The 12,800-nt window shown below is 38.8% G+C and overlaps 1 protein-coding gene across 4 annotated transcripts in view; it reads left to right on the top strand.

Annotated features, from left to right (window-relative positions):
* USH1C (USH1 protein network component harmonin) overlaps positions 1-12,800 on the top strand; it is a 52,880-nt gene that overhangs the window by 38,204 nt on the left and 1,876 nt on the right. For 2 of the 4 annotated variants that reach the window (XM_054068364.1, XM_054068363.1), the window contains exons 16-21: positions 8,764-8,805; positions 9,070-9,123; positions 9,273-9,372; positions 10,782-10,891; positions 11,584-11,639; positions 12,519-12,639. In XM_054068364.1, the coding sequence (XP_053924339.1) occupies positions 8,764-8,805; positions 9,070-9,123; positions 9,273-9,372; positions 10,782-10,891; positions 11,584-11,639; positions 12,519-12,618 (462 nt within the window). In that variant the 3' untranslated portion in view covers positions 12,619-12,639. Of the gene's footprint in view, positions 1-1,437; positions 1,558-8,763; positions 8,806-9,069; positions 9,124-9,272; positions 9,373-10,781; positions 10,892-11,583; positions 11,640-12,518; positions 12,640-12,800 lie in introns of all 4 variants that reach the window. The other 2 variants (XM_054068366.1, XM_054068365.1) reach the window with 2 other exon arrangements.

The raw sequence follows: 12,800 nt of genomic DNA, 5'->3' as shown, positions 1-12,800 counted from the left end.
AAGGTCTCCCCTCAGCCTTCTCTTCTCCAGGCTAAACAACCCCAGCTCTCTCAGCCACTCCTTGTAAGACTTGTTCTCCAGCCCCTTCCCCAGCCTCATTGCTCTTCTCTGGACACGCTCCAGAGCCTCAACATCCTTCTTGTGGTGAGGGGCCCAGAACTGAACACAGTATTCAAGGTGCGGTCTCACCAGTGCCGAGTACAGAGGGAGAATAACCTCCCTGGACCTGCTGGTCACACCGTTTCTGATACAAGCCGAGATGCCATTGGCCTTCTTGGCCACGTGGGCACAGTGTCGGCTCATGGTCAGTCAGCTGTCAACCATTACCCCCAGGTCCTTCTCCTCCAGGCAGCTTTCTAGCCAGACTTCTCCTAGTCTGTAGCACTGCATAGGGTTGTTGTGCCCCAAGTGCAGGACCCGGCATTTCACCTTGTTAAACCTCATGCCATTGGTCTCAGCCCAGTGGTCCAGCCTGTTCAGATCCCTTTGCAGAGCCTCCCTACCCTCCCGCAGATCCATGCTTCCATCTGGCTTAGTGTCATCCACAAACTTGCTAAGGGTGCACTCAATGCCTTCATCCAGATGATTAATAAAGACATTGAACAGGGCTGGACCCAGTACCGAGCCCTCGGGAACCCCACTTGTAACTGGCCTCCTATTCCCACAAGCCTTTATGAGTAGCCCCTCTCCACCTTTCCTGTAGGCCCCCTTCGGATACTGGAAGGTCACTATAAGATGTCCTCTGAGCCTTCTTTCTCCAGGCTGAACAAGCCCAACTCTCTCAGCCTGTCCTCGTAGGGAAAGTGCTCCAGGCCTTTGTAGCCCTCCTGCCGGACCCGTTCCAGCAGCTCCGTATCCTTCTTATGTTGAGGATTCCAGAACTGGACACAGTATTCCAGATGAGGTCTCATAAGAGAGGAATAGAGGGGCAGAATCACTTCCCTTGACCTGCTGGCCACATTTCTTTTGATGCAGCCCAGGATACAGTGGGCCTTCTGGGCTGCATGCGCACATTGACGGCTCACGTCGAGCTTCTCATCCACCCCCAAGACCCTCTCTGCAGGGCTGCTCTCAAGCATGTCATCCCCCATCGTGTACTGAAAACAGGGATTACCTCGACCCAGGTGCAGGACCTTACACTTGGCCTTGTTGAACCTCATGAGGCTCACACAGGCCCACTTCTCCAGATTTCTCCATAATCTTGCTGGTGAGTGAAGTCAAAGTTTAGGGGGAAAACTACTGTTTGGATCCAAAAGAAATGAGATGTTTTGCCGTGTTGACTTTCTAAGTCTTAGTTAAAGTAACTGCGTAAGCTTTTTGTTGTATTAGTGTCATTAAATTGATCACCACAAACTATTTGAATTGAGATATCTTGGTGAAATGATGGATTTGCATGCTTTACATTTGAATTGTACTTTTCTTAAATTAACCCCATAGCAACTTGCTCCAAGTCCACCTACCCAGCGACATCCAGGGGTACCAATAGTCTCTAAACCAGTCATGCTGCATCCTGACCCAAACTTTACGGTCAGGCCAACAATCAAATCAGAGGCCCTGGTAAGCCTTTTAATGTTCTTTTTCTGAGTGCTGTGAAATTATCTGTTGACTTGTCCTTGCAGAATCAATGCTTGTCTCATTTTCTGCTAACTAAAATACATGTAGATTTTCGAGCATTCGCTAGTGATAAGTACAAAAATATTTTTCCATGATCTAAAATTCGCTATTAGTGGCAGTTCTTGTACTGGAGTGCATAATTCCAGAGCACTGTAGGGCCTTAGACTCTGTAGATATTATTTTTCATTTATTCACATGCTGGTTTGTATTTTTATAAATTTTGAATTAATTTGTGAGAAAGGAAAAAGTAAAAATTAATTACACTGTAGTTTTCCTTTGTAAGGAGTCATGAACATACTTGAAATGTAGATATGTATCTTATTATTTCATTTGCAGAGAAAAAAAGCTTTAATTGTTACACCTTAGGTTCCAATGTACTGGTCATGTAGTGTTACTGCAAAGTGGACTGATGGTCAGATTCTTATTTCTTTTCCATTTCTGCTCCGAATATCAATGAAGGAAAAACTCTTAGGCTAAATATTTTAGGATCAACCACGTAGCATTTTCTGAAACTGTGGTGTAAGAGAGAAGATGAGCCGAAGCTTACTGAAAAAAAGAGAAATACTGCTGTGACAAGTGATGGCTCCCAAGTGACAGCCCTGAAAATTCATCTGACATAGCTGATGGACCAATCAGTAGTTTTTATTCTTGAGAGTCATCATGACGTATGCTGTTAGAACTGGAGTTTTGTGTCCATTATGTCCATGCGTGTGGCCATGAGCGAGGCACTGTATTGCAACATGAGCTTTCCAAGTGATGGAAAAAACATCACATTGACATTTAATTCATTTAACTACCAGCTTATGCCATATCTGACAATAAATGATGAGCATGTCCTAGCTTTCATTAAAGTGCGATGGATTTTTTTTGTCATTTTCAGCTTTAATAAGTTAGATACTCTTGTTCCTTTATTTTCCCAGTTACAGTTTGAGCAAACTGAAGTGATACCTAGTACCCAGTTTTCCCACAGACATAGTGGATTAAAAGGATAAATTAAAGCAGTTTTTACAAGTTGCTCAAGCAGAGGCAGGTACACAAGCTAAAAATAAATTCAACTTGTATGCATTGGAGCTTTCATTTTGATTGCATTCAGTAATTCAGCCTCTCTAAGCAACATGAAATTCCTTAGGGGAGGAATGAACAGAGTAAAATCATAATTTACAGTCAAGATGATCTAGCTCTTAAAAACAAATACCTGATGCGCAAATATAAACTAATTTGCAAAATTGATAATACCCTTAATGTGTGATCAGATAGTCTTGGTACAAATAAAAACTGTTGCTCGTTATGTTTTTTTGTTACTGACTGATTACAGTTAGTTTGAGAAATTGCCAATAAGATCCACCTCCATAAGGAAATTTTGTATGATTTGTTATGTATGCACATTTTCCAAATCACAAGTCTGCTAAAATGTTTCAGATGTCAATCATCTTCATTCCCAAACTGCCTTACATTAGTTGGAAGATGATGATTTCAGTAGGACCAGTATTCTGATAGGATTTTGAGAGAAACATCAGGCTATAAATTGGTTGTGTAGACTTGTTGCTTCTTACTTCTTTTTATGACACACCTTTATGTCTTAATACACATAATTTCTTCTACTTTTTATCTCAATTTAGCTGTCATGAGTACCAAACTTTAGAAACTGATCTTGATGTTTTTACTTGATTCAAACAGCTAATCAAGTGAGTCTATACTGAAGCAATTCCCTAGTAAAGACGATGAAAAACCTGAACGTAACAATGAAATAAATGTGCAAGAATGGGTAAAACGGTCCTATTACATGGAAGGCAGTTGGGCCAGATAGGAACAGTGAAGTCTCTGTTGTGATTTATATCTTCATATTAACTGACTTCAGGTCAGCATTCCCAGGTCTTTTAACAGTTCATGAAAATGAAATTGATCTTACTTATAAATAGGGGAACGATGGGTGAGGATTAAACCTTGAATGTAGGCTGAATGCTGAGTGTTGCTCTGGGTCGAAATCGGTGTGAACTGTTTGTGTCTGCTGTACTAGAGTGAATACACTCATGGAAAAGCTAATTAAATTTTGGCTCAGACAAGACGAGAGGATTGTTATGATTTAGTGGTGGGGTTTTCAGGGAAAGCAAAACCAACATGAACATTAGTCTCTGTTCTCCCAACTATCACAAACATCCTGTTGTGAGTTAGAAGGCTTTGATGCGCTTGCTGCTGCTAAAGATGTTTCCTCCCTCACTCCTTTGTGGTTGGATGCAGCATTTCTGAAAGGAAGAACAAAGGTTTAAGCTTTCCTATAATTTGCAAGATTTGAAGCCAGATTCTGCGGGACTGCAGTCAAGGGACCCAAGACAGGTGCTTAGGTACTGTGTGGTAAGATGTGCAATTATTGGAAATTTCAATTACTATTTACCATAGCTATACCAAAACCATCTGTGTTAGAAAGGAATTTTTTTTTTTTTTTTTTTTGTTGTTGTAAGTGGCAAGAGAGGGAGAGTTTGCGGAAAATCTTGCCAGACTTGCACAGAAGTCCTTGATGGCAAAATTTCAGTCTTTGTATTAATTAAATGCAGACCACAAATCTTTCACTAACCCAGGAATACAGGCGTTTTTCCAAGCAGTGGTATGACTGTAGGACACTGGTAGAATCAATAGTGAGAAATATATATAGTCTTTTGTTTTAAAGTAAATTGAGTTTGGAAATGTAAATACCATAGTTTAGCCTGTAGAAAGTTGTTCTTGTTTCAGAAGATGCAAAATACGTTACCTGATTTGATGCAAGTTTCTGAGTGGAGTCGAGAGATGTGAGGAGTGTTTTGTGTAATTTAGGGGGGAGGTAGCACATTTTATTTTTGAAATTATTTGTAAGATAATAAGAGGTTCTGTCTTTTAAGTGATTCCAAGCAACAGCCCAAAGCAATAAAATAAAATCCAGCGGGTATTAATCAATATTGTAGATATCCAAATTAAAGCAGGACTACTCAAAAGTAAGTCAATTAAATTCAGGACGAATTTTTTTCTTTAAGTAGAATGAACCGATACTAATAATTGGTATTTAGGTACTTGCTTGTTTCAGGATAAGCCCGAACACACATATCTTTTCTTTCAGCTTATCAAGCTCATGAGGGAACTAGTAATGGAATTCGCCTTTCAGTATATGAAACCCCTGGTAGGAGAGCAAAATCATAAATGTAGAACACATATTTATCTTGATTTTTCAATATTTTGGAAGTTACTTTTCTAGTGTGTTGTCTGGGGTTTTTTTTCAATTATTTTTTCAAAAATCATGGAGAGCACTTTACTTTACAAACTGGGGATAAAAAGAGTAATGGAAAATGTTTTTCAGAAATCTTGTGGTATGGAAATATGCATTCTTTGTGTAGTTTATCTAGAATTCTCTGTGTGTTCAAGTACTATTTTACCATGTGTTCTCTCTCTTTTTGAAATGGTATAAGGAGCAAACACTAACAAGTGCAACTGTGATTCAGTCCCAAGGAAAAAAAAAATCAGTGACATTATTTGTGGGTAGGTAATAGTATTTACAGGAGAAACTTAATATCTGGTTTAGCAATTTTCTTTCTTTTGCAGCCACAAGAGATGTTTAAAAGGATGGTGGTTTACAATTCATCATTTAGATCTAACAAAAAACAAGTAAAATACCATTTTCCGTGTTTTGTGTGGTACTTCTTGTTTTGGCTGATCAAAGATTTAAAACTTTCCTTTCTAATCTGTTGCTCAGTTTTTAAAACGGAGAATACAAGACAGCCCTAGTGCATGAAAACTGCTAGTCTTTGTAAACTTTCAGTGTGTGTCTGTGGCTTCTGCTGGTCTAGGCGGATGGAGACTGAGAGGTTAGTACATCTTCAGGCTGAACCATCTGTAACTACTTCTGTGGTTAGTGCAGTCTTCAAGATAGTTAAAAGCTGAAACTGATTGCTTACTAGCAAATTACTATTTTTTTAATATTCCTAAGGTTTTCTTGTTTCTTTTAATCTCTAGTTGCAATGCTTTCAGTATTGAAATAGTTTCTGAGTTTAACAAATAATGCTGTTATAACAGTTATTGGTAGGAAATTAGAGAAACTGGTGGTGGAGAGTACTTATTCATATAGCCTTTCTGTATCATGTAAGATTTCTCTGCTGTATTGCTACTTTTATTGCTTTCTTCTGCCATAGTGATGAAGTTTTAATCTCTTCCTATTTGGTTGACTAATAGTTCAATAAATGGTGCTGCCATCAAATTTACCAGTTTCTGTGCAAAATACCTTTATTAGTGCAAGCTAAATCAGATGCATTGCCGTATTATATGAGAATGTTGGAGCGCAGTTGTGACCTCTGAGTGTGAGCTTTTGAGTCATAAAACATTAAGATTAATAATGAATTATTTCTTCTTTTGGTCAGTTTCAGTCTAGATCTAGAAAGAAAAACTAGATTTGACTGAGATAAATCAAACTTTGAGATTGTTCAACTGCCATTTAATGTTAGTGTGTTCTCAGCAAAGGTGTTTCGTTAAATCTTGTCATGTGTTTCTCCTTCAATTCTTTTCTTTCAGTCAGGATTCAGTTACTGTTAACTGTTGATGCTAGAAAGCTCAGTGAGCAGTACCACTGGCTTAGGTGTTTGTTTTCTTTTGAGTTTGGGATTTTCTTTTTTTTTTTTTTTCTTCAAAGTAGTACCTTTATGTTTCATTAGAAGTCCAGGTAGATAGTTGTTTCGGTTTGATCAAACGTTTTAATGTTCCAGATTATACTTACATTCAGTCCTGTAGATGATATAGTAAATCATGAAAGAATTAGAATGATTTCAACTCTTTCATCTGAGATGACCTAAGTAGTGTTAGGGTGGGCTTAGCACTGTGGTTTCCTCTTGGTGTTGCTTGGCTCATTAATCCCTACTTGGATATGGAGCACGCTCTGTGCTCTCTGGATTTGTGATGCCCTCTTTGGGAAAGATTTATTGCAGTTCAGCAGCTGCCTTTCTTGTATCATACCTGTTTCTATATTATTTGATCCAGATCATATCATTTCTTTGCTTGCAGATTTTTTTGTTGAGGAGTTTAGTTTTGGGGTTTTTTCCTGTTTAAAAATAATTTTCTCGGGAAAACTTTCTTCAGGGGTGATGTGTTTTTCATGAGGGCAACCTGGGACGTTGAGAGTTCTATGACTTCCTTTAGATTACATAATGAATTGGTGACTTGACTGAGATTGGAGTTCTTTCCTCTAAGTTTTTTGCTCTAAGACCTTAGATATCTACTCCAGCTGTGATTCCGAAGGTAAATACAAATTCAGCTATTCAAACTATTAGTTGTTTAGGTAGCTGTCATTGCAAAGTGTTTCTCTTATGGTTTTAACAAAACTATTCATAATATTAATACACTTTATAAATGAATGAATGATTGGGTTTTCTCACTCGGAGTGAAATTCTGTCCTCGCTGAAGGCTGTGACTGAATTCCAGTTTTAGTTCCTCAAAGTTAGCAATTAATGCAACCCCTACTAATTTAAATACTAAATAACAAGGTCTTCCATGCATACTTCTAATATGTATTCCCTAAAAGAAACCCAAAACAACAACAAAAAAATGAAAAAACAACAGAATAAAAAGCCTAAAATGAAACCAAACCACTTGTGGCAGTTAAGAGAAGTTCTGCAGTTGTGCGTTGAAGATTTAGGTCTCTGGAGCCTAGGGAGACAGTTATGCTACCACCCTTGCAAATGCTTTTTCTGTCTCAGAAAAAACACAAAATAAGTACGTGATTTGATTTAATCGGTCTTCTGATCTCAAGGAGAACATGGAGACAGGCAGTCTGGAGGGAGGCCAGGGTTCATGCTGTATGTTTTGGTATGCCTTTGTGTAATGACTGCCAATCTGCAAAAGAGAGATCAACACCGCTGTTGCATGGTCTGTGCGAGGGTGGTTAGCCAAATGGGCCGCACTGTTGTGCTTTTGAGGGTCTGCTAGTGCAAAATTGTATAGTAGTGTTCATTGACTTTATCGGAGGCAGTGGTGGTGTATGGATGAGATCTGACCCCAGAGGATCATTTGTAGTCATGTCACAATTAGGGAACTGAGAGAAATGATAACAGGAGGAGGCATTAGTGTTTTCTGCTACAACTTTGTTATTAAACAGCCAGCCCTTAAAAATACCAGAGGAACCTTAAACTGTGCATTTGGTTTAGAAGTGGAGAAAACGTATATCAGAGTCTGAGAGTGGAATTGACTGTCATCAGATGGATGCAGTAGAAAACAGGAATAACAATGAATTTATCAAGCTTGAAGACACGGTGAACTGCTGGTCTCTGTCAGATAACGGCTTGCCTGCTCTGTTGATAAAGGGTTGTGTAGTTCTGTGTTGTTTCCATATCTCCAAGTTATTGCAGCTTGAAGCCACATTTAGGGGCCTCAGTGAAGATTTATGTTAAGTCCTGAAGCCCTGTCTCCAGCATTGCCCACACAGTCTCATGCTGTAACGACTAATCCTCCTTAAGAAACCCTCACTCAAACACCTTTGATTTATGATTGTTGGCTCACGAACACTCATCTTTGCAGAAAAGGTAGTACCTCTTCCTCATTTCAGACACTCCCTGCCCAAACTTTTAAATCTTCCGTAGTACAATATGAAAACAAAATTGGTTGCTGTCCTGTGTTCATTTTTTGGAATAGAGCCAACTCCCTGAAACTCCATGGAAAGGAGGAGAGAAGGGAGGTGGAAGAGCATCCTACATCTGAGACACTGTGGAGTAGTGTTGCTGACAGGCGAACTGGAGCCTGTCACTTCTGCCCATCTTAGATAGTTCCCAACATGGTGACACTCTCAAGAAATGTTGCTTAGAAGAGTGTGGCAGAACATACCTGCCTGTGATGCTTTCAAAATTTGTTTCTGTTCTGTCAGGTGTAGAGAGGAACTGTGGAGCTGACAGAGGGGTAAACTATTCCTCAAAAGTGTTCTGTTGAATAACTAACTCAAACTGCTGATCTATCATAAAGTTTTGAAATGTCTTCTGACTGTCAGGATTGGACTATTTGCTGTCTTTCTATGCTTTTCTCCATTTACTGTCTTCTTCATAACTTACAGAATAAGGTGTTCTCTCACTAATAAATAAAATTGAGTTTGTGTTTTAAGTGTGCGCATGAGCCTGATGTTTTTACAATTGGTTATTTTTTTATTCTCAGGGCTTCCAGAAGTATGTGGAAGATTTTGATCCATATTCAATGGTAAGGAGAGAAATCTGCTGTGTTTCACTGTTTAATAGGAAATACACTAGAAAAAACACATCCTCAATTCTGAGAACTGGGAGGGAGTAAGATTCTTGCTTGTTGGGTTGTGGGACTTGTGTTGAAAAGGAGCTTTCTTACACGAAAAGATGATCTAGTGTTCTGATCTTCCTTCAACACTGTTGTGGTGGAGGGAAAGGTCCCTTTTCTCTCAGACTGCATAGATCAGCCTAATTGTTTTGTAATCATTTTATCTTTTCACAGTTTACCCCAGAGCAGATTGTGGGAAAAGATGTACGGCTATTACGAATTAAAAAGGTAAATCATGTAGTATTTGACTGATTGATATTTAAAGGTTTCATATAAGCATTTCAAGTATAATCCCATTTACTGGAAAGAAGGAAAGATGAAGCTCCTGTTGATGGCAAAAATTAACCACCTTTTCTGAACTACAACTCTTTTAATAGGAAGGATCACTAGACCTTGCAGTGGAGGGAGGAATTGATTCTCCAGTTGGGAAGATAGTTGTGTCTGCCATATATGAAGGTGGTGCTGCAGACAGACATGGTGAGTAACAGTGGGGAACTTGAGTGTTGCTGCACAATGGCTCGTTCCACTGACTGAGAGTTGTTTGCTGGCTTCTTAGCTGTGCCTAATAGTGAGAGGCACACGTAGATTGTCCAAGGCAGCCAAGTCCCCTCTTAGCTATAAGGGCAGTTCAGAGGGGCTCATGGTTTGAAGAGTGCTACTTAAATTAATAATTATGTCAAATTTATAAAGAACATTTAAGAAGAAATGATCGCTGCTCCTGTATTTTCATCATTACAGAACTTTCAGTAAAGTGGCCTGAAAATGTAGAGTTGTTCTCTTAATAAGGATTCTCCTTTTTACAGTGTGATAGAAAAAAAACCCAAAACAACAGAACAAAACGGAAAAAAAAAGAAAAAAATCTGAACATCACCACCTTGATTCTCTGGTGCTTTCTATTAATTAAGGAAAGCAGAATATCATCTCCATTTCACAGTTTCCAAGCAAAGACGTTTGTGGTACTTCCATGTGCAAAGCAATTACCTGACAATGGCTACACTACACTGCTTCTGTTGTTAATGCTACTTTGAATAGTAATTTATTTTGCAAAACAGCTGGCTTTACTCCCAAAATCCCACTAACCAGAGCCTTCTGGTTAACAGCTTAACTCTCCGGAGGGCATGAGAACATGCATACCAACACATCCAGGCTTTGCTCCTTGTAGCCAGTATCTCTCATTCTTTCCTTGAGAACTCTGGTTGTGACCAGGTAGACAGACAGGTCACTATCTCCTTATGCTGTCATTGCTGACCTTATCCCAGCCTGCATCTAAGCTCCAGTCACTCTTCCTGTGAAAACATCTCAGCCACTTGATCTCTCAAGTACTGTTTCCATGTGACTCTTCACTGTTGTGAGGTGGTGTCGTATTTAAGGCTGTCTGCTTACCAGCTGTGTTTTTCTCTCTTCAAATCCAGTCCCAGTTAGCTGATTGTGCTTCATTCTAGGTTAAAGTCAAAATCAGTTCTAAGAACTAAACATTATGTTACCCTTGGAAAATAATTACAGTCTTGTGAACCCTTAACAAGTGCCACTTAAACCTTCAGGTCTTTAGGTGATGCTGCCATTTTCATAGTCGTAGCAGCCTACAATCTAGCTCAGTTTGTAAGCTGTATAGGTGGATTACCCGGACAGGCAAACAGCTACTACAGAAAATCTTGCTGAACTAATTTCTTGCTGGTCATGATCAGTAAGAGATTAGTGGGGCTTTTGCATGCCTGAAAATTCCTTTTGCTTTTGCCTGTAGCAAACTTTCTTCTCTGTCAATTTTTAGTGTAAGCCTTTGCATCTAGTAAAGGCACTTTTCTTTGTACTTAGTACTGCATAAATATGGGACAGAGAAGACTCATGATTTTTTTTTTTTTGCTGGCATATATTGGTCTTTTCACTAGGAGGCATAGTGAAAGGGGATGAAATACTAGCTGTAAATGGCAAGATATTAATTGACAGCAAGCTGGCAGAAGCACAGGCAACTCTAGCAAAAGCTTGGAACATGGGTGGGGTAAGTGACCTTGAATACTTCTTCATTCTACATGTAACACTCATATTAGGTATGCTTTTCTTAAATTACATTGTCGCATCTACACAAATAAGGTTGCAAACATTGAAAGTAACAGATATGTACTACCAAAGTGAGCTGATATCTGCAGCAGATATTGGTACACAACATCTCTGAAAATCATGCATATAATTTACTGTGAAAGTTCATGACATTTAGCCACAGGTCAAGATTGGTATTTAAACAGATTACATTCTGAGTGCTTATCTTATGTTTATCTGTAGAATCTCTCTTTAATATTGAAAATTACTTGCAAACTGATTGAGATTTTTATGATAGTAGCTTATCTTTCATTTCTTAATGTAACACTGCACTTCAAGTACAGTGAGTGTTTTCTCAGCAAGAACTGTATTGATTGCTAAGGTGACCAAATACAGGATGATTGTTAGAGTAATTATTTTTAAAAGCTTGTTGCAAGACCAGTAGGTTTTTCTTTAATGTCAGGATATAAATCAAACATCTCAGTCTTGAAATGGTCATCCTCTAGAACTCTAATAGAGATACTTCTGCTGCTTCCTGTTGTTTTCCAGAACAGATTGCCATTCTGATTCTCTATCTGATTTTCCAAGTTGGTCCACTAACCATATCTAAAAGCTGTATTTAGCAGCGTGTTTGCTTGTGCGTTTCTTTTTCAGGATTGGATTGACTTAGTCATTGCAGCATCACCTCCAAAGGAATATGATGATGAAATGTAAGTACAAAAGCTATCTTTCTCTGGGGATTAAAAGGCTGGTAACATAGTCTATACAGTTTGGGGTTTTTACATACACATTTCAAGTATTTACTTCTTGTGGACTATATAACCTTCTGCATCACCTGGTTGCTAATTTGATAGTTGTAAGTAGCTATCGTGCATTACAGCAGTGGTTCCAAGACTTCTCAAAGTTACTATTCTCAGAATTGGTTGTATGTGATACACGCATACTCTAAGTTTAGAGTTTGAGAATTTGGGAGGGTGTGGTGGTTTAGAAATCACTTCAGTTTGGATCAGTTACTGTGGTCGCATGAATCCTAATTTGATGAAACAAATTCTCCTAAGCATTCTTCATCACAGCCAGACATTTAGTTCTGTTTTCTGGGGTTTTTTTCATTAGATTGCAGTTACTATCCTTGTCTAATTCAACTAAGTGTAAAATTTTCAGAAATTTAAGTGGATTGGGTGTCTTGCAAATTGTGATTCACAGAGTCCTTTTAAAGATAATCAGCATAGGTGTGAAACAGAAGAATCCATGGTTTAAAGTGTAGTAGAAGTATCAAGTCAATACAACTTGCTTTACTTTAGACAAAGTTTCAAAAGCAAGATCAACATTTTCTAGTTTTACTGAAGGAAAAGATTTGAAGATATGCTTACTAGCAAGCAAAATGGCAGAGGAAAGTTTCGTAGTCACTGTTAACCTAGCCTCTTGTTCTATGTGGAGTACTAGAGTACTAGTTGCTGTAAATCAGTATAGTTTTACTGGCTAATACAAGCTGAAGATTGCTGTAAAATTGTTTAATACTTTATGCATAAACTAACAAGCAAGGAAGTAACTGACACTGTCATTTTTGTTTTCATGTCCTGCATATTTAGCCCTACTATTCCCTCATCAACAGTCAGTCCCAACACACACAGAAAGGTTTTTGAAGGCAGTGCACCCGTGTACAGACAAGGGTATCTTCTGCAGCTGTAGCCACTGCAGTGTTCCCTCATGGTGAATAGCCAGACTTGGGTTAACATGACTGTCCATTGTGAGGCTGTGTTATTTTTTTAGCATGTGCCTGCCTGTGCATTGCATGCCACACTTGCCCTTGTTCCTGACATGCTGGAGTGTTCTTTGGGCTTTTGCCATGTCTGTCCTATTAAAATATAAGT

The sequence above is a fragment of the Cuculus canorus genome, chromosome 5 (assembly GCF_017976375.1).
Source record: "Cuculus canorus isolate bCucCan1 chromosome 5, bCucCan1.pri, whole genome shotgun sequence".
NCBI classification, from domain to species: Eukaryota; Metazoa; Chordata; class Aves; order Cuculiformes; family Cuculidae; genus Cuculus; species Cuculus canorus.
Note: the sequence above shows the minus strand (reverse complement) of the source record. Positions and strands in the feature narration are given on the sequence as shown.